General features: G+C 46.5%; 1 protein-coding gene across 18 annotated transcripts in view; it reads left to right on the forward strand.

Moving 5' to 3' along the window:
- LOC110524815 (discs large homolog 1-like protein) overlaps nucleotides 1–22,558 on the forward strand; it is a 297,429-nt gene extending 274,871 nt beyond the window's left edge. For 9 of the 18 annotated variants that reach the window (XM_036978806.1, XM_036978812.1, XM_036978811.1 and 6 more), the window contains 8 exons: nucleotides 6,893–6,995; nucleotides 11,864–11,905; nucleotides 12,614–12,664; nucleotides 13,831–13,932; nucleotides 14,071–14,243; nucleotides 15,864–15,973; nucleotides 19,672–19,763; nucleotides 19,926–22,558. In XM_036978806.1, coding sequence (XP_036834701.1) covers nucleotides 6,893–6,995; nucleotides 11,864–11,905; nucleotides 12,614–12,664; nucleotides 13,831–13,932; nucleotides 14,071–14,243; nucleotides 15,864–15,973; nucleotides 19,672–19,763; nucleotides 19,926–20,032 — 780 coding nt within the window. In that variant the 3' untranslated portion in view covers nucleotides 20,033–22,558. Of the gene's footprint in view, nucleotides 1–6,892; nucleotides 6,996–7,445; nucleotides 7,468–11,863; nucleotides 11,906–12,613; nucleotides 12,665–13,830; nucleotides 13,933–14,070; nucleotides 14,244–15,863; nucleotides 15,974–19,671; nucleotides 19,764–19,899 lie in introns of all 18 variants that reach the window. The other 9 variants (XM_036978809.1, XM_036978822.1, XM_036978824.1 and 6 more) reach the window with 4 other exon arrangements.
- The last annotated feature ends 585 nt before the right edge of the window (nucleotides 22,559–23,143 follow it).

Raw genomic sequence — 23,143 nt, forward strand, 5'->3', positions numbered from 1 at the left:
ATGTGAACTATAGAGGACCTCTGTTAGGTGACCTGTAGAGGATCTCAGTTAGGTGACCCGTAGAGGATCTCAGTTAGGTGACCAGTAGAGGATCTCTGTTAGGTGACCAGTAGAGGATCTCTGTTAGGTGACCCGTAGAGGATCTCAGTTAGGTGACCAGTAGAGGATCTCTGTTAGGTGACCAGTAGAGGATCTCTGTTAGGTGACCCATAGAGGATCTCTGTCATGTGACCCGTAGAGGACCTCTGTTAGGTGACCCGTAGAGGATCTCAGTTAGGTGAACTATAGAGGATCTCTGTCATGTGAACTATAGAGGACCTCTGTTAGGTGACCCGTAGAGGATCTGTTAGGTGAACTATAGAGGATCTCTGTTAGGTGACCCATAGAGGATCTCTGTTAGGTGACCCGTAGAGGATCTCTGTTAGGTGACCCGTAGAGGATCTCTGTTAGGTGACCCGTAGAGGATCTCTGGTACAGTATCAATACTATAATGGAAATATTGCTTACAATAAGATATTCTTCAACATAGTTATAGTTTTAAGCTTTGTGAAAATCCATAAACACTTCAGTAAAACTAAATCACACATCATTACCAACGTTATCCCATGATCTAATATTATACCAGGTGTTGACAATCGTCTCACATCATCAGTATGACTGGTTAAGAGCAGTTTTACTAGTGTCATACAGCAATGGTCCCCAACCTTTTTGGGTTAGTGTGCCACCAAATGAATGTTGCTCTGCCCAGAGTAACCCTGAAGTGCCCCTTCATTTGCATTTTACCAGTAAACACATGATCTCATGGGTCTTATCAAGTACACCGTGTGGATAGGCCAGGTACCCCCAGACGTCCTAGTACACCGTGTGGTTAGGCCAGGTACCCCCAGATGTCCTAGTACACCGTGTGGTTAGGCCAGGTACCCCCAGATGTCCTAGTACACTGTGTGGTTAGGCCAGGTACTCCCAGATGTCCTAGTACACCGTGTGGTTAGGCCAGGTACTCCCAGATGTCCTAGTACACCGTGTGGTTAGGCCAGGTACCCCCAGATGTCCTAATACACCTTGTGGATAGGCCAGGTATTTTTTGCTGTTTATAATATTTTAGGCAGGAATACGAACTTGAGATCGACACAGATTTCAAGTTAGCATTCCATCCATAATTATATTGTGAAGCTGTTTTTTTGTTGTTGTTTTTTCACATGACCAAAATGAACCTGCCATTACTGTTTAATGTACTAATCTCTGGCTGTCAGCATGTCCAGATCTCCCGGCGAGAGAAAAACAATCTTGTTATTCAGCTAAAATACTCTGTCTCTCAGAGGAGAACTGTGCTGCGTTGACACACTGGTGCGTTTCATCCACATGCACAGATTCTACACAGATCTGATCAGTGGCCTTATTCACAGTGCGTCTCAGAGAAGGACTTCTGATCGAGGATCAGATTTCACCTCTTAATAATCCTGATCTAAAAGGCAAAACTGATCCTAGATCAGCACTCCTATTCTGAGACTGTTTATGAATAAGGGAGATCATTAGATTGTTATATCGATGTTGATGTGGTTCCTGGGATCTCTGAGGAGGGCTGATCTAGGATCTGTTTTGTATTAAATAAGAGTATATGGACAGAGGGGAAGCTGATCCTAGATTAGGACTCCTACTCTTGAGATTCCCTGATGAATCTGCGCAGACCTGTGTAGATTGTATGTGGAAGGCATCCTCGTGTTGTAACATGGCACCCAGACAAATGCATGGCCAGTATAGTGCAGAGGCCTGATATACGCTTGCCATTGATGTCAAACTGCTTCCACTACCTACTCTCACCAACCACCTCTCTCCTTTCTACTTTCCATGCATACAATCCAACCACCTTCCTTCCTCATATTCTTTCTCCTTGCTTTTTGGTGTGTCGATCAGTATCTTAAATCGAGCTGAAGCAATTGATCCGTTATGGTGATGTAGGAAGGGATCTTGTTTTTATAAATGTGTGTCTAAAAAAAGCTTGATACAAGGAGCATGATGCTTCCTTCTTTTATATACAAGGAGCATGATGCTTCCTTCTTTTATATACAAGGAGCATGATGCTTCCTTCGTTTATATACAAGGAGCATGATGCTTCCTTCTTTTATATACAAGGAGCATGATGCTTCCTTCTTTTATATACAAGGAGCATGATGCTTCCTTCCTTTATATACAAGGAGCATGATGCTTCCTTCTTTTATATACAAGGAGCATGATGCTTCCTTCCTTTATATACAAGGAGCATGATGCTTCCTTCTTTTATATACAAGGAGCATGATGCTTCCTTCGTTTATATACAAGGAGCATGATGCTTCCTTCCTTTATATACAAGGAGCATGATGCTTCCTTCTTTTATATACAAGGAGCATGATGCTTCCTTCTTTTATATACAAGGAGCATGATGCTTCCTTCGTTTAAATACAAGGAGCATGATGCTTCCTTCCTTTATATACAAGGAGCATGATGCTTCCTTCCTTTATATACAAGGAGCATGATGCTTCCTTCCTTTATATACAAGGAGCATGATGCTTCCTTCCTTTATATACAAGGAGCATGATGCTTCCTTCTTTTATATACAAGGAGCATGATGCTTCCTTCTTTTATATACAAGGAGCATGATGCTTCCTTCGTTTATATACAAGGAGCATGATGCTTCCTTCCTTTATATACAAGGAGCATGATGCTTCCTTCCTTTATATACAAGGAGCATGATGCTTCCTTCTTTTATATACAAGGAGCATGATGCTTCCTTCTTTTATATACAAGGAGCATGATGCTTCCTTCTTTTATATACAAGGAGCATGATGCTTCCTTCCTTTATATACAAGGAGCATGATGCTTCCTTCCTTTATATACAAGGAGCATGATGCTTCCTTCCTTTATATACAAGGAGCATGATGCTTCCTTCTTTTATATACAAGGAGCATGATGCTTCCTTCATTTATATACAAGGAGCATGATGCTTCCTTCTTTTATATACAAGGAGCATGATGCTTCCTTCTTTTATATACAAGGAGCATGATGCTTCCTTCTTTTATATACAAGGAGCATGATGCTTCCTTCTTTTATATACAAGGAGCATGATGCTTCCTTCCTTTATATACAAGGAGCATGATGCTTCCTTCCTTTATATACAAGGAGCATGATGCTTCCTTCCTTTATATACAAGGAGCATGATGCTTCCTTCTTTTATATACAAGGAGCATGATGCTTCCTTCTTTTATATACAAGGAGCATGGTGCTTCCTTCTTTTATATACAAGGAGCATGATGCTTCCTTCCTTTATATACAAGGAGCATGGTGCTTCCTTCCTTTATATACAAGGAGCATGATGCTTCCTTCTTTTATATACAAGGAGCATGATGCTTCCTTCTTTTATATACAAGGAGCATGATGCTTCCTTCCTTTATATACAAGGAGCATGATGCTTCCTTCCTTTATATACAAGGAGCATGATGCTTCCTTCCTTTAAATACAAGGAGCATGATGCTTCCTTCCTTTATATACAAGGAGCATGATGCTTCCTTCCTTTATATACAAGGAGCATGATGCTTCCTTCCTTTATATACAAGGAGCATGATGCTTCCTTCTTTTATATACAAGGAGCATGATGCTTCCTTCCTTTATATACAAGGAGCATGATGCTTCCTTCTTTTATATACAAGGAGCATGATGCTTCCTTCTTTGATATACAAGGAGCATGATGCTTCCTTCCTTTATATACAAGGAGCATGATGCTTCCTTACTTTATATGCAAGGAGCATGATGCTTCCTTTATATACAAGGAGCATGATGCTTCCTTACTTTATATACAAGGAGCATGATGCTTCCTTCCTTTATATACAAGGAGCATGATGCTTCCTTACTTTATATGCAAGGAGCATGATGCTTCCTTTATATACAAGGAGCATGATGCTTCCTTACTTTATATACAAGGAGCATGATGCTTCCTTACTTTATATACAAGGAGCATGATGCTTCCTTACTTTATATACAAGGAGCATGATGCTTCCTTACTTTATATACAAGGAGCATGATGCTTCCTTACTTTATATACAAGGAGCATGACGGTTCCTTACTTTATATACAAGGAGCATGACGCTTCCTTACTTTATATACGAGGAGCATGATGCTTCCTTACTTTATATACGAGGAGCATGATGCTTCCTTACTTTATATACGAGGAGCATGATGCTTCCTTCATTTATACAAAGAGTGTGATGCTTCCTTCCTTTATACAAAGAGCGTGACGCTTCCTTCCTTCCTTTATACAAAGAGCGTGATGCTTCCTTCCTTCTTTTATACAAAGAGCGTGATGCTTCCTTCCTTCCTTTATACAAAGAGCATGATGCTTCCTTCCTTTATATACAAGGAGCATGATGCTTCCTTCCTTTATATACAAAGAGCATGATGCTTCCTTCCTTTATACAAAGAGCATGATGCTTCCTTCCTTTATACAAAGAGCATGATGCTTCCTTCCTTTATACAAAGAGCATGATGCTTCCTTCCTTCCTTTATACAAAGAGCGTGATGCTTCCTTCTTTTATACAAAGAGTGTGATGCTTCCTTCCTTCCTTTATACAAAGAGCATGATGCTTCCTTCTTTTATACAAAGAGCATGATGCTTCCTTCTTTTATACAAAGAGCGTGATGCTTCCTTCCTTCCTTTATACAAAGAGTGTGATGCTTCCTTCCTTCTTTTATACAAAGAGCATGATACTTCCTTCCTTTCCTTTGCATGCTTAGACACAGTATTGGGCTAGTGTTGAAGGCTTTGAACCTTTCTCACTCCAGTCCTTCTTCCTGCTTTAATTCAGTATGGCTATGGGTCTTTTCATTTATTTGGTCAGATGTCTGATAATTTCTTTTCATTTACTGAGCTGACTCGGTAGCCATCGCGGTCTAAAATACTTATTCTGTTGTCGTTCAATTGATCCAGATCATCATTTCAAGTTACCCTGAAATCTGAAGCTATAGAGTTAACTTGACTCAAAAGCTGACAAGGTACAAAATCTGTCGTTCTGCCCCTGAACAAGGCAGTTAACCCACTGTTCCTAGGCCGTCATTGTAAATTAGAATTTGTTCTTAACTGACTTGCCTAGTTAAATAAAGGTCAAATAAAAATGAAAAGGGTCAGAATGACTTCCTGCTTCATGGTAACAGATTGTCAGTTGTGTGCACTTAAACTAAGATGTCTGCCAAGTCCAGCTCAGAGGGTTGTGGGTAACTGTCCTGGGTTTGTTTTGTTTACACCAATACTAGACACCTCCCTCCATCCTTCCCTTTCTTATTTTACCCCGTCCCACCCACCATCCCTCCCTCACTCTCTTCCCTCCATCCCTCCCCTCCCTCTCTTCCCTCCATCCCTCCCCTCCCTCTCTTCCCTCCATCCCTCCCCTCCCTCTCTTCCCTCCATCCCTCCCCTCCCTCTCTTCCCTCCATCCCTCCCCTCCCTCTCTTCCCTCCATCCCTCCCTCACTCTCTTCCCTCCATCCCTCCCCTCACTCTCTTCCCTCCATCCCTCCCCTCCCTCTCTTCCCTCCATCCCTCCCCTCACTCTCTTCCCACCATCCCTCCCTCACTCTCTTCCCTCCATCCCTCCCTCACTCTCTTCCCTCCATCCCTCCCCTCCCTCTCTTCCCTCCATCCCTCCCCTCCCTCTCTTCCCTCCATCCCTCCCTCCCTCTCTTCCCTCCATCCCTCCCCTCCCTCTCTTCCCTCCATCCCTCCCCTCCCTCTCTTCCCTCCATCCCTCCCCTCCCCTCCATCCCTCCCCTCCCTCTCTTCCCTTCCATCCCTCCCCTCCCTCTCTTCCCTCCATCCCTCCCCTCCCTCTCTTCCCTCCATCCCTCCCCTCCATCCCTCCCCTCCCTCTCTTCCCTCCATCCCTCCCATCCCTCTCTTGCCTCCATCCCTCCCATCCCTCTCTTCCCTCCATCCCTCCCATCCCTCTCTTCCCTCCATCCCTCCCCTCCCTCTCTTCCCTCCATCCGTCCCCGCCCTCTCTTCCCTCCATCCCTCCCCTCCCTCTCTTCCCTCCATCCCTCCCCTCCCTCTCTTCCCTCCATCCTTCCCCTCCCTTTCTTCCCTCATCCCTCCCCTCCCTCTCTTCCCTCCATCCCTCCCCTCACTCTCTTCCCTCCATCCCTCCCTCACTCTCTTCCCTCCATCCCTCCCTCACTCTCTTCCCTCCATCCCTCCCTCACTCTCTTCCATCCATCCCTCCCTCCCTCTCTTCCCTCCCTCTCTTCCCTCCATCCCTCCCTCACTCTCTTCCCTCCCTCCCTCTCTTCCCTCCATCCCTCCCCTCACTCTCTTCCCTCCATCCCTCTCTTCCCTCCATCCCTCCCCTCACTCTCTTCCCTCCATCCCTCCCCTCCCTCTCTTCCCTCCATCCCTCCCCTCCCTCTCTTCCCTCCATCCCTCCCCTCACTCTCTTCCCTCCATCCCTCCCCTCCCTCTCTTCCCTCCATCCCTCCCCTCCCTCTATTCCCTCCATCCCTCCCCTCCCTCTCTTCCCTCCATCCCTCCCCTCACTCTCTTCCCTCCATCCCTCCCTCACTCTCTTCCCTCCCTCCCTCTCTTCCCTCCCTCCCTCTCTTCCCTCCATCCCTCCCTCACTATCTTCCCTCCCTCCCTCTCTTCCCTCCCTCCCTCTCTTCCCTCCATCCCTCCCCTCACTCTCTTCCCTCCATCCCTCCCCTCCCTCTCTTCCCTCCATCCCTCCCCTCCCTCTCTTCCCTCCATCCCTCCCTCCCTCTCTTCCCTCCATCCCTCCCCTCCCTCTCTTCCCTCCATCCCTCCCCTCCCTCTCTTCCCTCCATCCCTCCCCTCCCTCTCTTCCCTCCATCCCTCCCCTCCCTCTCTTCCCCAGCAGTCATTCAATGACAAGCGTAAAAAGAACCTATTTTCCAGAAAGTTCCCTTTCTACAACAAGAGCAAGGAGCACAGCGAACAGGAAACGAGCGATGCTGACCGTAAGTAACGCGTTACGGAGACGGGCGGTCGCTAGAACAGTAGGTCAGGGCAGCCTCACGCACAGGAACCGTACAGGAACCCGTACAGGGACCGTACAGGAACCACCAGACACAACAACTAGCCCTGCAGCAGCTAACCCTAGTACCAAGGTAGAGCATTGGGCTTTAATAACTAGGACCATGACCACCAGGAAAGACTCCCTGCCCCATGTTGTAACCATACTTCGCTTAACCACGTCTCTAAACCACCGGCTCTACCTCAGGACTCCTCTGTGGACTGTGTCTCCGTTCCAGTAACTTTGAGCGTTGCCCCTTGATTTGTCAGTTGGTTGGTTTGACCATTTGGGTTCAGTGCAGCGCTGCGGTCGTTGTGTCTGATGGTTGATTAGCGTGTTGTGTTCCAGTAATGAATGTCTCTCTTGTGGTTGTGTCTCCTGTTTTGCTTCACAGGACCCTGATGACAAAGGACTGAGTAAGTCACACAAGGTTTTCCACTGTCACACAACCAACCATCTACAGCTCATCCCAGGCCCCCGCAGTCATATAATATTGTCATCCAAGTTCTTAATAGGACTTTCACAGTCATCAACACCTCTCATAGACATCCAGCTTCTAACGCTTTGACAGCAGGCTTAGTTTAATAACTAACATATACAGCTGTGTGCTTGTACTTCTATTCTGTTCAAAGCACAAACAGTACCCCTCTGAACACATAGCATCCACATAACACTACATAGCATCCACATAACACTACATTGCATCCACATAACACTACATAGCATCCACATAACACTACATAGCATCCACATAACACTACATAGCATCCACATAACACTACATAGCATCCACATAACACTACATAGCATCCACATAGCATCCACATAACACTACATAGCATCCACATAACACTACATAGCATCCACATAACACTACATAGCATCCACATAGCATCCACATAACACTACATAGCATCCACATAGCATCCACATAACACTACATAGCATCCACATAACACTACATAGCATCCACATAGCATCCACATAACACTACATAGCATCCACATAACACTACATAGCATCCACATAACACTACATAGCATCCACATAGCATCCACATAACACTACATAGCATCCACATAACACTACATAGCATCCACATAACACTACATAGCATCCACATAACACTACATAGCATCCACATAACACTACATAGCATCCACATAGCATCCACATAACACTACATAGCATCCACATAACACTACATAGCATCCACATAACACTACATAGCATCCACATAGCATCCACATAACACTACATAGCATCCACATAACACTACATAGCATCCACATAACACTACATAGCATACACATAGCATCCACATAACACTACATAGCATCCACATAGCCCAACACGTCCACATAACACTACATAGCATCCACATAACACTACATAGCCCAACGCGTCCACATAACACTACATAGCATCCACATAACACTATATAGCATCCACATAACACTACATAGCCCAACGCGTCCACATAACACTACATAGCATCCACATAACACTACATAGCCCAACGCGTCCACATAACACTACATAGCACCCACATAACACTACATAGCATCCACATAACACTACATAGCATTCACATAACACTACATAGCATCCACATAACACTACATAGCATCCACATAGCATCCACATAACACTACATAACCCAACACGTCCACATAACACTACATAGCATCCACATAACACTACATAGCCCAACGCGTCCACATAACACTACATAGCACCCACATAACACTACATAGCATCCACATAACACTACATAGCATCCACATAACACTACATAGCATCCACATAACACTACATAGCCCAACGCGTCCACATAACACTACATAGCATCCACATAACACTACATAACATCCACATAACACTAAATAGCATCCACATAACACTACATAGCATCCACATAACACTACATAGCCCAACGCGTCCACATAACACTACATAGCATCCACATAACACTACATAGCCCAACACACGCATTTCTAAAAGATGGTCTCCCCGTCAGCCTCTGTACACAGTGTTCAAACAGCAGAACATCAGGATCGTTAGGTAGACAGCACAACTATACGAATATCATCAGCACACCGAATCACGCAGTGTGGTGATGTCACTTCATCCGTGGTAATTCATTGGTGGGTATTGTACGGCAGATCATGCAGGCTGATTTTTCCCCTGTTACAGGCTCCTCCTTGGAGAGTGTTGACTACTATTACTATTTACTTCCCCTTAATCAGTGGAGATGGAGATGGGCTCATTTACAAACAACTACAGTACAACAGATGGTTCTCAACATACAGTAGAACAGATGGTTCTCAACGTACAGTAGAACAGATGGTTCTCAACGTACAGTAGAACAGATGGTTCTCAACGTACAGTAGAACAGATGGTTCTCAACGTACAGTAGAACAGATGGTTCTCTACGTACAGTAGAACAGATGGTTCTCAACATACAGTAGAACAGATGGTTCTCTACGTACAGTAGAACAGATGGTTCTCAACGTACAGTAGAACAGATGGTTCTCAACGTACAGTAGAACAGATGGTTCTCTACGTACAGTAGAACAGATGGTTCTCTACGTACAGTAGAACAGATGGTTCTCTACGTACAGTAGAACAGATGGTTCTCTACGTACAGTAGAACAGATGGTTCTCAAAATACAGTAGAACAGATGGTTCTCCACATACAGTAGAACAGATGGTTCTCCACATACAGTAGAACAGATGGTTCTCAACATACAGTAGAACAGATGGTTCTCAACATACAGTAGAACAGATGGTTCTCAAAATACAGTAGAACAGATAGGCCAAGTACCTCCAGGGGTCCTAGTACCCTGTGGATAGGCCAAGTACCTCCGGTGGTCCTAGTACCCTGTGGATAGGCCAAGTACCTCCAGGGGTCCTAGTACCCACTGTGGATAGGCCAAGTACCTCCAGGGGTCCTAGTACCCACTGTGGATAGGCCAAGTACCCCCAGGGGTCCTAGTACCCACTGTGGATAGGCCAAGTACTTCCAGGGGTCCTAGTACCCACTGTGGATAGGCCAAGTACCCCCAGGGGTCCTAGTACCCACTGTGGATAGGCCAAGTACCCCCAGGGGTCCTAGTACCCTGTGGATAGGCCAAGTACCCCCAGGGGTCCTAGTACCCACTGTGGATAGGCCAAGTACCCCTAGGGGTCCTAGTACCCACTGTGGATAGGCCAAGTACCTCCAGGGGTCCTAGTACCCACTGTGGATAGGCCAAGTACCCTCAGGGGTCCTAGTACCCACTGTGGATAGGCCAAGTACCTCCAGAGCTCCTAGTACCCACTGTGGATAGGCCAAGTACCTCCAGGGGTCCTAGTACCCACTGTGGATAGGCCAAGTACCCTCAGGGGTCCTAGTACCCACTGTGGATAGGCCAAGTACCCCCAGGGGTCTTAGTACCCACTGTGGATAGGCCAAGTACCCCCAGGGGTCCTAGTACCCACTGTGGATAGGCCAAGTACCTCCAGGGGTCCTAGTACCCACTGTGGATAGGCCAAGTACCCTCAGGGGTCCTAGTACCCACTGTGGATAGGCCAAGTACCTCCAGGGGTCCTAGTACCCACTGTGGATAGGCCAAGTACCTCCAGGGGTCCTAGTACCCACTGTGGATAGGCCAAGTACCCCCAGGGGTCCTAGTACCCACTGTGGATAGGCCAAGTACCCCTAGGGGTCCTAGTACACACTGTGGATAGGCCAAGTACCTCCAGGGGTCCTAGTACCCACTGTGGATAGGCCAAGTACCTCCAGGGGTCCTAGTACCCACTGTAGATAGGCCAAGTACCTCCAGGGGTCCTAGTACCCACTGTGGATAGGCCAAGTACCTCCAGGGGTCCTAGTACCCACTGTAGATAGGCCAAGTACCTCCAGGGGTCCTAGTACCCACTGTGGATAGGCCAAGTACCTCCAGGGGTCCTAGTACCCACTGTGGATAGGCCAAGTACCCCCAGGGGTCCTAGCACCCACTGTGGATAGGCCAAGTACCCCCAGGGGTCCTAGCACCCACTGTGGATAGGCCAAGTACCTCCAGGCGTCCTAGTACTCCTGATTGGGAACCACTGCAGTAGAGGAAACAGTCATTAGATTAATCTAGGGGACTTAATAGACATAAAATAAAGTCTGCTTGTGTAGTCCAGCCGAGTAACTCTGATGGTATGTTACAGAGGTGTCATATCACTGTCAGAATCACCTTGGTGTTGGGGTCCTTTTCCGTTCAATGTATTTCTATTCCAACCACTTGGCTGTCTTAAGAACCTTCAGGATTCCTGGATGTTGTGCTATTTCAACCATCATTTAAATAAAAACATATTTTTACTTCACCTTTTATTTATTCCTGGTGAGATATCTATTTTACAAGAGGGACTTGATCCAAAATGGCCGCAGGGTCACCGGGTTGGAAAGAAAAGCATGACAACACACATCAACGTTGTGTAAAGCTCCAGGATCTTGACATGGTCATTCACCTTGATGTGATAGGACCTTTCCCGTGATCTAATGGAAGGATGCAAGAGGAAGGTCTCCCAGATATACCGCAATACTGCCCTTCACATAATACTGCCCTTCACATAATACTGCCCTTCACAAAGCACAATACAATGTTCCCACCTCCATCTCCTTACGGTTCCTAGCACTGCCCTCTCCTGGTGTTCCTGGGTATCTATGTGTCTTCATGTTGTCACCTTGTATTAAGTTACCTCCATAGACGTCATCGGTGGGAGGGGTGTATCTGTAAATGTGTTTGTGTGGTGCTGACATTCCCTTTGTTATACTTTCAGAGCATGTTACCTCTAACGCCAGTGATAGTGAAAGTAGTTACCGTAAGTCCTGGTGTGCCTCTCCTTCCCTCTCTCCTTCCCGCTCTCCTTCCCTCTCTCCATCTCTCCCTCTGTCGACCGTTGGCTCTATTCTGTAATGAGTTGTTTTTCTGCTTCTCTGTTGTCATGTTGCTGGTGCTCTATCTACTGTGTGTGTTTTGGTCTGAGCAGCATTCTGAGGGTCACACGTTCGAGTCCCCAAGCCGCTTCCTTCATGGATGCATGTTGAAATAGCAGTCATTTTAGGAGGTTTACTGGACTGATATAAAACTGATGTGGATCTTTAGCAGTGTGTTTGTGTGAGAGAACATAGAAAGAGTCTATAGTGTGTTCTGCTCTCCACAGCTGTTACATCTACAGCTGTTAAATCCACAGCTGTTAAAACTACAGCTGTTAAATCCACAGCTGTTAAAACTACAGCTGTTAAAACTACAGCTGTTAAATTATTTTTATGAAAAGCAAATCTGCTGATACATATTCACCAGCTTCATGGACTGCACTCACATTAGCTACTTTTTCTGAACAGCTGGGGGGAGCAAGTTTTGATTACCACACTAATTTGATAGATTACAACAGGCAAATACTGGTAGACAAACACACACACACTCATAGCATGCCAACAGCTAGTCTAGCTCCTAACCCTAATCACAGTGACCACTGCACCGATACTGTTCGTCTAAACATGGTCGCCTGTTCTGTCCGTCCAATCAGGTGGCCAGGAGGAGTACGTCCTGTCCTACGAGCCAGTCACACAGCAGGAAGGTAAGACACAGCTTACATCCTCATCTCTGTCACACATCACCTGACACACACACACACACATCACCTGTCACACACACACATATCACCTGTCACACACACACATCACCTGTCACACACACACACACACATCTCAATTAGAGTTAGTTGGTTATCTCACTTACAGTTTGTTGGTTATCTCAATTAGAGTTAGTTGGTTATCTCAATTAGAGTTAGTTGGTTATCTCAATTAGAGTTAGTTGGTTATCTCATTCAGAGTTAGTTGGTTATCTCAATTAGAGTTAGTTGGTTATCTCATTCAGAGTTAGTTGGTTATCTCACTTAGAGTTAGTTGGTTATCTCATTCAGAGTTAGTTGGTTATCTCATTCAGAGTTAGTTGGTTATCTCATTCAGAGTTAGTTGGTTATCTCAATTAGAGTTAGTTGGTTATCTCAATTAGAGTTAGTTGGTTATCTCATTCAGAGTTAGTTGGTTATCTCATTCAGAGTTAGTTGGTTATCTCATTCAGAGTTAGTTGGTTATCTCAATTAGAGTTAGTTGGTTATCTCAATTAGAGTTAGTTGGTTATCTCAATTAGAGTTAGTTGGTTATCTTATTCAGAGTTAGTTGGTTATCTCACTTAGAGTTAGTTGGTTATCTTATTCAGAGTTAGTTGGTTATCTCACTTAGAGTTAGTTGGTTATCTTATTCAGAGTTAGTTGGTTATCTCACTTAGAGTTAGTTGGTTATCTTATTCAGAGTTAGTTGGTTATCTCACTTAGAGTTAGTTGGTTATCTTATTCAGAGTTAGTTGGTTATCTCACTTAGAGTTAGTTGGTTATCTTATTCAGAGTTAGTTGGTTATCTCACTTAGAGTTAGTTGGTTATCTTATTCAGAGTTAGTTGGTTATCTCACTTAGAGTTAGTTGGTTATCTTATTCAGAGTTAGTTGGTTATCTCACTTAGAGTTAGTTGGTTATCTTATTCAGAGTTAGTTGGTTATCTCACTTAGAGTTAGTTGGTTATCTTATTCAGAGTTAGTTGGTTATCTCACTTAGAGTTAGTTGGTTATCTTATTCAGAGTTAGTTGGTTATCTCACTTAGAGTTAGTTGTCTCACTGTCAATTGATATTAATATGCTTCTGTAAGTGCAGTGTTGTTACAGTCGATCCCTCTTGTGTCTGTCCAGTGAACTACACACGGCCTGTCATCATCCTGGGGCCAATGAAAGACCGCATCAACGATGACCTCATCTCAGAGTTCCCCGACAAATTTGGGTCCTGTGTCCCACGTGAGTACCAATGTTTTTTTGTTGACCGTTCTCGTCTTGTACCTAGATGTGTGATAACCAGTTCATCGGGGCTGTCGGTAATTAAATATATCAAAACTAATGTAAATACATCTTCATTGTCTTTGTCCGGGTATTCAGACACGACCAGACCGAAGCGGGATTACGAGGTGGATGCCAGAGACTACCATTTTGTGGTGTCCAGGGAGCAGATGGAGAAAGATATCCAGGACCACAAGTTCATTGAGGCGGGCCAGTACAACAACCACCTGTATGGAACCAGCGTCCAGTCTGTACGGGAGGTCGCTGAGAAGGTGAACGGAGGAGAGGGGGAAGAGAGGAGGAGGAGAGGGGGAAGAGAGGAGGAGGAGGAGAGGGGGGAGAGAGGAGGAGGAGAGGGGGGAGAGAGGAGGAGGAGAGGGGGAAGAGAGGAGGAGGAGAGGGGGAAGAGAGGGGGAAGAGAGGAGGAGGAGAGGGGGAAGAGAGGAGGAGGAGAGGGGGAAGAGAGGAGGAGGAGAGGAGGAGGAGAGGGGGAAGAGAGGAGGAGGAGAGGGGGAAGAGAGGAGGAGGAGAGGGGGAAGAGAGGAGGAGGAGGAGAGGGGGAAGAGAGGAGGAGGAGGAGAGGGGGAAGAGAGGAGGAGGAGGAGAGGGGGAAGAGAGGAGGAGGAAGAGAGGAGGAAGAGAGGAGGAGGAGGAGAGGGGGAAGAGAGGAGGAGAAGGAGAGGGGGGGAGGAGAGGGGGAAGAGAGGAGGAGGAGGAGAGGGGGAAGAGGAGAGGGGGAAGAGAGGAGGAGGAGAGGGGGAAGAGAGGAGGAGGAGAGGGGGAAGAGAGGGGGAAGAGAGGAGGAGGAGAGGGGGAAGAGAGGAGGAAGAGAGGAGGAGGAGGAGAGGGGGAAGAGAGGAGGAGGAGAGGGGGGAGAGAGGAGGAGGAGAGGGGGAAGAGAGGGGGAAGAGGGGAGGAGGAGAGGGGGAAGAGAGGAGGAGGAGAGGGGGAAGAGAGGAGGGGAAGAGAGGAGGAGGAGGAGAGGGGGAAGAGAGGAGGAGGAGGAGAGGGGGAAGAGGAGGAGAGGGGGAAGAGAGGAGGAGGAGAGGGGGAAGAGGGGAGGAGGAGAGGGGGAAGAGAGGGGGAGGAGAGAGGGGGAAGAGAGGAGGAGGAGAGGGGAAAGAGAGGAGGAGGAGAAGGGGAAGAGAGGAGGAGGAGAGGGGGAAGAGAGGAGGGGGGGAAGAGAGGAGGAGGAGAGGGGGAGAGAGGAGGAGGAGAGGGGGAAGAGAGGAGGAGGAGAGGGGGAAGAGAGGAGGAGGAGAGGGGGAAGAGAGGAGGAGGAGAGGGGGAAGAGGGGAGGAGGAGAGGGGGAAGAGAGGAGGAGGAGGAGAGGGGGAAGAGAGGAGGAGGAGAGGGGGAAGAGAGGAGGAGGAGAGGGGGAAGAGAGGAGGAGGAGGGGAGGAGGAGAGGGGTAAGAGAGGAGGAGGAGAGGGGAAAGAGAGGAGGAGGAGAGGGGGAAGAGAGGGGGAGGAAAGGGGGAAGAGAGGGGGAAGAGAGGAGGAGTAAGAGAGGGGGAAGAGAGGAGGGGGAAGAGAGGAGGAGGAGGAGGGGGAAGAGAGGAGGAGGAGGAGGGGAAGAGGGGAGGAGGAGAGGGGGAAGGGAGGAGGAGGAGAGGGGGAAGAGAGGAGGAGGAGAGGGGGAAGAGAGGAGGAGGAGAGGGGGAAGAGAGGAGGAGGAGAGGGGGAAGAGAGGAGGAAGAGAGGAGGGGGGAAGAGAAGGGGAAGAGAGGAGGAGGAGGAGAGGAGGAGGGGGGAAGAGAGGGGGAAGAGAGGAGGAGGGGGGGAAGAGAGGGGGAAGAGAGGAGGAGGAGAGGGGGAAGAAAGGAGGAGGAAGAGTCAGCATATGGCTATGTTGTGATGACATGTCTTCACTCTCTCTCTCTTTATGTCCAGGGGAAGCATTGCATCCTGGATGTTTCAGGCAACGCCATCAAGCGATTGCAATCGACCATGCTCTACCCCATCGCTATTTTCATCAAGCCCAAGTCTGTGGAGAATATCCTGTAAGTTATTTTGATTCAACAAATTCCTTTTCATATTAAGAGGCCAAAGTCTTCTGCCCTAGGGGATGGTGGGTATTAAGAGGTCAAAGTCTATTGCCCTAGGGGATGGTGGGTATTAAGAGGTCAAAGTATATTGCCCTAGGGGATGGTGGGTATTAAGAGGTCAAAGTCTATTGCCCTAGGGGATGGTGGGTATTAAGTGGTCAAAGTCTATTGCCCTAGGGGATGGTGGGTATTAAGAGGTCAAAGTCTTCTGCCCTAGGGGATGGTGGGTATTAAGAGGTCAAAGTCTTCTGCCCTAGGGGATGGTGGGTATTAAGAGGTCAAAGTCTATTGCCCTAGGGGATGGTGGGTATTAAGAGGTCAAAGTATATTGCCCTAGGGGATGGTGGGTATTAAGAGGTCAAAGTCTATTGCCCTAGGGGATGGTGGGTATTAAGTGGTCAAAGTCTATTGCCCTAGGGGATGGTGGGTATTAAGAGGTCAAAGTCTATTGCCCTAGGGGATGGTGGGTATTAAGTGGTCAAAGTCTATTGCCCTAGGGGATGGTGGGTATTAAGAGGTCAAAGTATATTGCCCTAGGGGATGGTGGGTATTAAGAGGTCAAAGTCTATTGCCCTAGGGGATGGTGGGTATTAAGAGGTCAAAGTCTATTGCCCTAGGGGATGGTGGGTATTAAGAGGTCAAAGTCTATTGCCCTAGGGGATGGTGGGTATTAAGAGGTCAAAGTCTATTGCCCTAGGGGATGGTGGGTATTAAGAGGTCAAAGTCTATTGCCCTATGGGATGGTGGGTATTAAGAGGTCAAAGTCTTCTGCCCTAGGGGATGGTGGGTATTAAGAGGTCAAAGTCTTCTGCCCTAGGGGATGGTGGGTATTAAGAGGTCAAAGTCTATTGCCCTAGGGGATGGTGGGTATTAAGAGGTCAAAGTATATTGCCCTAGGGGATGGTGGGTATTAAGAGGCCAAAGTCTTCTGCCCTAGGGGATGGTGGGTATTAAGAGGTCAAAGTCTATTGCCCTAGGGGATGGTGGGTATTAAGAGGTCAAAGTCTTCTGCCCTAGGGGATTGTGGGTATTAAGAGGCCAAAGTCTTCTGCCCTAGGGGATGGTGGGTATTAAGAGGTCAAAGTCTATTGCCCTAGGGGATGTTGGGTATTAAGAGGTCAAAGTCTATTGCCCTAGGGGATGGTGGGTATTAAGAGGTCAAAGTCTTCTGCCCTAGGGGATTGTGGGTATTACGAGGTCAAAGTCTTCTGCCCTAGGGGATGTTGGGTATTAAGAGGTCAAAGTCTTCTGCCCTAGGGGATGGTGGGTATTAAGAGGCCAAAGTCTTCTGCCCTAGGGGATGGTGGGTATTAAGAGGTCAAAGTCTTCTGCCCTAGGGGATTGTGGGTATTAAGAGGTCAAAGTCTTCTGCCCTAGGGGATTGTGGGTATTACGAGGTCAAAGTCTTCTGCCCTAGGGGATGGTGGAAAGTATTCAGACCCCTTGACTTTTTCCACATTTTATTACGTTACAGCCTTATTATAAAATGCATTCGTTTTTTTTACTAATCAATCTACACACAATAACCCATAATGACAAAGCAAAAACAGTTTTTTAGACATTTTTGCTAATTTCTAAAAAATAAAACACTGAAATATGACATTTGCATAAGTATTCAGACCCTTTACTCAGTACTTTGTTGAAGCACCTTTGGCAGCGATTACAGCCTTGAGTCTTCTTGGGTATGACGCTACAAGCTTGGCACACCTGTATTTGGGGAGTTTCTCCCATTCGTATGTGCAGATCCTCTCAAGCTCTGTCAGGTTGGATGGGAAGGGTTGCTGCACAGCTATTTTCAGGTCTCTAGAGATGTTAGATGGGGTTCAAGTCTGGTCTCTGGCTGGGCCACTCAATAACATTCAGAGACTTGTCCCGAAGCCATTCGTGCGTAATCTTGGCTGTGTGCTTAGGGTTGTTGTCCTGTTGGAAAGTGAACCTTTGCCCCAGTCTGAGGTCCTGAGCACTCTGGAGCAGGTTTTCATCGAGGATCTCTCTGTACTTTGCTCCGTTCATCTTATCTCTGCCTCAATCCTGACTAGTCTCCAGGTCCTTGCCGCTGAGACACATCCCCACAGCATGAGGCTGCCACCACCATGCTTCACCTTAGGGATGGTGCCAGGTTTCTTCCAGACATGACGTTTGGCATTCAGGCCAAAGAGTTCAATATTGGTTTCATCAGACCAGAGAATCTTGTTTCTTTTGGCAAACTCCAAGCGGGCTGTCATGTGCCTTTTACTGAGGAGCTGCTTCCGTCTGGCCACTCTACCATAAAGGCCTGATTGGTAGAGTGCTGCAGAGATGGTTGTCTTTCTGGAAGTTCTCCCATCTACACAGAGGACCTCTGTAGCGCTGTCAGAGAGACCACCTCCCTGACCAAGGGCCCTTCTCCCCCGGATTGCTCAGTTTAGTTGGGCGGCCAGCTCTAGGAAGAGTCCTGGTGGTTCCAAACTTTTTCCATTTAAGAATGATGGAGGCCACTGTGTTCTTTGGGACTTTCAATGCTGTACAAATGTTTTGGTACCCTTCCCCAGATCTGTGCCTCGACACAATTCTGTCTCAGAGCTCTACGGACAATTTCTTTGACCTCATGGGTTGGTTTTTGCTCTGACATGCACTGTCAACTGTGGGACCTTATATAGACAGGTGTGTGCCTTTCCAAATCATGTCCAATAAATTGAATTTACTACAGGTGGACTCCAATCAAGTTGTAGAAATATGTTGAGGATGATCAATGGAAACAGGATGTACCTGGGATCAATTTCGGGTCTCGTAGCAAAGGGTCTGAATCCTAATGTCAATACGGTATTTTTGCTTTTCATATTTAATAAATTTGCAAACATTCCTAAAAACCTGTTTCCACTTTGTCATAATTGTGTGTAGATTGCTAAATATTTGTATGAATTTAATCCTTTTTAGAATAAAGTTATAACGTAACAAAATGTGGAAAAAGTTAAGGGGTCTGAATACTTTACAAAGACACTGTATATAGGGCAACATCTTAGTTATCCTCACCCTGTCTCTCTCTTCTTCTCGCCCTCTCTCTCTCCTCCATCTCTCGCTCTGTCCCTATCATTCTCTTTCTCTCCCTCTCTCTCTCGCCTCTCTCCCTCTCTATCCTCTATCTCTCCTCCATCTCTCGCTCTGTCCCTCTCATTCTCTTTCTCTCCTGCCTCTCCCTGTCTCTCTCCTCTCTCTCCTTCTCGCCCTCTCTCTCTCCTCCATTTCTCGCGCTGTCCCTATCATTCTTTCTCTCCCTCTCTCTCTCGCCTCTCTCCCTCTCCTCTATCTCTCCTCCATCTCTCGCTCTGTCCCTCTCATTATCTTTCTCTCCTGCCTCTCCCTGTCTCTCTCCTCTCTCTCCTTCTCGCCCTCTCTCCTCCATCTCTCGCTCTGTCCCTCTCATTCTCTTTCTCTCCTGCCTCTCCCTGTCTCTCTCCTCTCTCTCCTTCTCGCCCTCTCTCTCTCCTCCATCTCTCGCTCTGTCCCTCTCATTCTCCCTCTTTCTCTCCCTCTTTCTCTCCTGCCTCTCTCCCTGTCTCTCTCCTCTCTCTCCTCTCTCACTCTCTTTCTCTCTCTTTCTTTCTCTCTCTCTCTCTCTCCTCTATCTCCTTCTTTCTCTCTTTCTCTCTGTATCTCTCTCTCTCTCTCTCTAGGGAGATGAATAAGAGGCTAACAGAGGACCAGGGGAGGAAGACGTTCGACCGAGCCATGAAGCTGGAGCAGGAGTTCACCGAGCACTTCACTGGTGAGTCCAGCCCCCCCTCCCCATCACTACAGTCTCAACCTCTTCAGCATTAAGTAGTTGTCTCAGTTCCCTGAATTAACTAATTGGCAAAATACAGTAAAAGCCTGTCCCAGCTATACTATATAAATATATTTAGTATGTTTTACATGTGTGTCGTTGCAGCTATCGTCCAGGGGGACTCTCTGGAGGAGATTTATAACACGGTGAAGAGGATCATCGAGGAGCAGTCAGGACCCTTCATCTGGGTGCCTGCCAAGGACAAGTTTTGAAGGAGAAGAGAAACAGAAGAGATGACCTTTTTCTTTCTGCCGTCCTCGTTCTCTTCTTTGATTTTACGTCTAATTTTATGCCCTGAACATAGGACCCCCCCCTTTCACTTATACCCCCCCCCGCGCCGCCCTGCTCCCCTCTGTCACACTGGCTGGTGTCGTTACATTAGTGTCTGGGGATCTGATCACGCATAGACCCACACACACACACACACACACACAATTCTTTAATGCTTTCTCTATCACTCTCTCGCTCGCGCTCTCACTTTCTCGCTCGCTCTCTCTCACGCTCTCTCATTCGCTCTCGCTTTCGCTCTCTCTCTCGCTCTCTCTCGCTCTCTTCTCTCGCTCTCTTCTCTCTCTCTTCTCTCTCTCGCTCTCTCTGGTGTTTTCTTGGGCTGTCCTTGTATCTGGGTGTTTTTCCTGCTATGGAGGTACGGGCTTTGGCAACCAGCGTCTTATGGGGAGATTTTTATGGTACAAGTCCTTAATGTTTAAGGAACATGATTTAGATGCATATATATACAAATAATAAATCATTTCTTGTACTTTTTTTTTTCTTCATATTATTGAAAGGAAATGCATTCATGTCTGGGGTTCGTAAAGGAAATGCATTCATGTCTGGGGTTCGTAAAGGAAATGCATTCATGTCTGGGGTTCGTAAAGGAAATGCATTCATGTCTGGGGTTCGTAAAGGAAATGCATTCATGTCTGGGGTTCGTAAAGGAAATGCATTCATGTCTGGGGTTCGTAAAGGAAATGCATTCATGTCTGGGGTTCGTAAAGGAAATGCATTCATGTCTGGGGTTCGTAAAGGAAATGCATTCATGTCTGGGGTTCGTAAAGGAAATGCATTCATGTCTGGGGTTCGTAAAGGAAATGCATTCATGTCTGGGGTTCGTAAAGGAAATGCATTCATGTCTGGGGTTCATAAAGGAAATGCATTCATGTCTGGGGTTCGTAAAGGAAATGCATTCATGTCTGGGGTTCGTAAAGGAAATGCATTCATGTCTGGGGTTCGTAAAGGAAATGCATTCATGTCTGGGGTTCGTAAAGGAAATGCATTCATGTCTGGGGTTCGTAAAGGAAATGCATTCATGTCTGGGGTTCGTAAAGGAAATGCATTCATGTCTGGGGTTCGTAAAGGAAATGCATTCATGTCTGGGGTTCGTAAAGGAAATGACGAGGCTAAACTTTGCACGTTATAGCTTTAAAAGAGCATGTTTCATAGTGTTCTGATCATTCCTTCGTTGTGTTTTACCTCGTCATGTTCTGTAGTCGTCCTTTGTCTCTGCTCACGTGACAGCCATACATACTATTCAAACTGCACAGAGGGAACTAAGGTTAGAGGGTGCTGAGTGGACTTCACTCTGACACACACACACACACACGAGGCTGTTTCTTATCACTGACTTTACGATCCCTGATGATTTGATTCTGTTCTTTGTCCATTCAGCTTTCAGGTTAATTTCCTGAACAGGAATAGAGTAAATGAAAGGCTGTTTTTAAACTGACTCCAGGTGTATTAGTAGTAGTAAGAAGGAAGAGAAAAACCGAAAGAATTTATTGTACACTGAGATTTTAACGTATATTTAACCCTCAGTCTACTGCCTATTTTGTTATAATAAAAAGTCTATATTGAGCTTTACTTCAAAACTCATACAGCTATGGGGAATTATTTTATTTGCCATGTTGAACGTATAAATATGAATATATATATATATAAATATATTTTCCTTTACTTTCACCAACACCTATCGGTTTCAGTTAGTTTCTGATGCGTTCAGTAGAACAGAGGAGACCTGTGGTCCTGAGTCAGATCCCTCTGTAAGGTCAGAGAACGGGGTTAAGGTCAGGAATAGGACACACGTACACCCCCTGAACTCTGAACTCCGCTGACTGGCTGGGGTGTGAACTGTGTTGGTGAAGCAGTGGAAATGTAAAGTAACCGACATGGTGGCCTGGTTCTGGTTCTGGTTCTCCTCTCCCCATCTCCATGTCCACTTCCCTGCGAGTTTTCTTTTTTTCCATGTGATGTGCATGGTTTTTAGAAGCAGTAGTCTTTATTAAATAACAAACAGGGGGGGGGGGGCGGGGAGAAAGAGGAGTCTGTGTTCACCGAGGATTGTGACGTCATATCTTCAAGCTCCGCGAGAGGATCGTTCAGACAGACACACACTGGAGTAGACAGTCCTCGAGTGTGTGTGTGTGTGTGTGTGTGTGTGTGTGTGTGTGTGGACATGGCCGTTGTTTGTGTCTGAAGGGGGAAAGATCTAACAACGCGTTTTCGAAGCGCGATGCCTTTAACTGTCCTCCGGAGGACTCCGTGCTGGAATCCTCCCTCCCTCTCCTGCTTCCGCAGAGATGATTGTTTTCTATAAGACTGGTTCTTCTTCTGGTTCTTCTGGTTCTTCACCACTGCTTTCTATCTCACTTTTGGATTCGAGTTTGTAAATAATCCCTTTCCTGATTCATTCAATTTGTCATAAAGAGGAGAACTGCCAATAAACCCTTTCTCATACATCATAGTGCTGTGGGTCTCTTCATTCTAGATGTCTCTCTCTGTGTGTGTTGGGGGAAGCTACTCTGTGGGTCTCTTCCTTCTAGATGTCTCTCTCTCTCTGTGTTGGGGGAAGCTACTCTGTGGGTCTCTTCCTTCTAGATGTCTCTCTCTCTCTGTGTGTTGGGGGAAGCTACTCTGTGGGTCTCTTCCTTCTAGATGTCTCTCTCTCTGTGTGTGTTGGGGGAAGCTACTCTGTGGGTCTCTTCCTTCTAGATGTCTCTCTCTCTGTGTGTGTTGGGGGAAGCTACTCTGAACATGTAATTTACTTCACACTGGAAGAAGTTAAGCTACGCTTAAGAAAAATATAGTTAATTACTTAGAAAAAGTAGTTCACTACATCCTCTCCCGATTTACTTCGTGAAAAATGATCCTATCTAAATCTGTTGTAATAGATCCATCTGGAGTCCGATGTCAACCGAGTGTGTAACATATTAAACACACAAACTGTTTCAGGTGATAATTGGTCAGTCCTGATGATGAAAAAATAAAGGAACTTCTCGCCTACTTCATCCATGTTTTATTTTTGTAAAGAAAGTAGTGTGTAGAGT

The sequence above is a fragment of the Oncorhynchus mykiss genome, chromosome 5 (assembly GCF_013265735.2).
Source record: "Oncorhynchus mykiss isolate Arlee chromosome 5, USDA_OmykA_1.1, whole genome shotgun sequence".
Classification (NCBI taxonomy): Eukaryota; Metazoa; Chordata; class Actinopteri; order Salmoniformes; family Salmonidae; genus Oncorhynchus; species Oncorhynchus mykiss.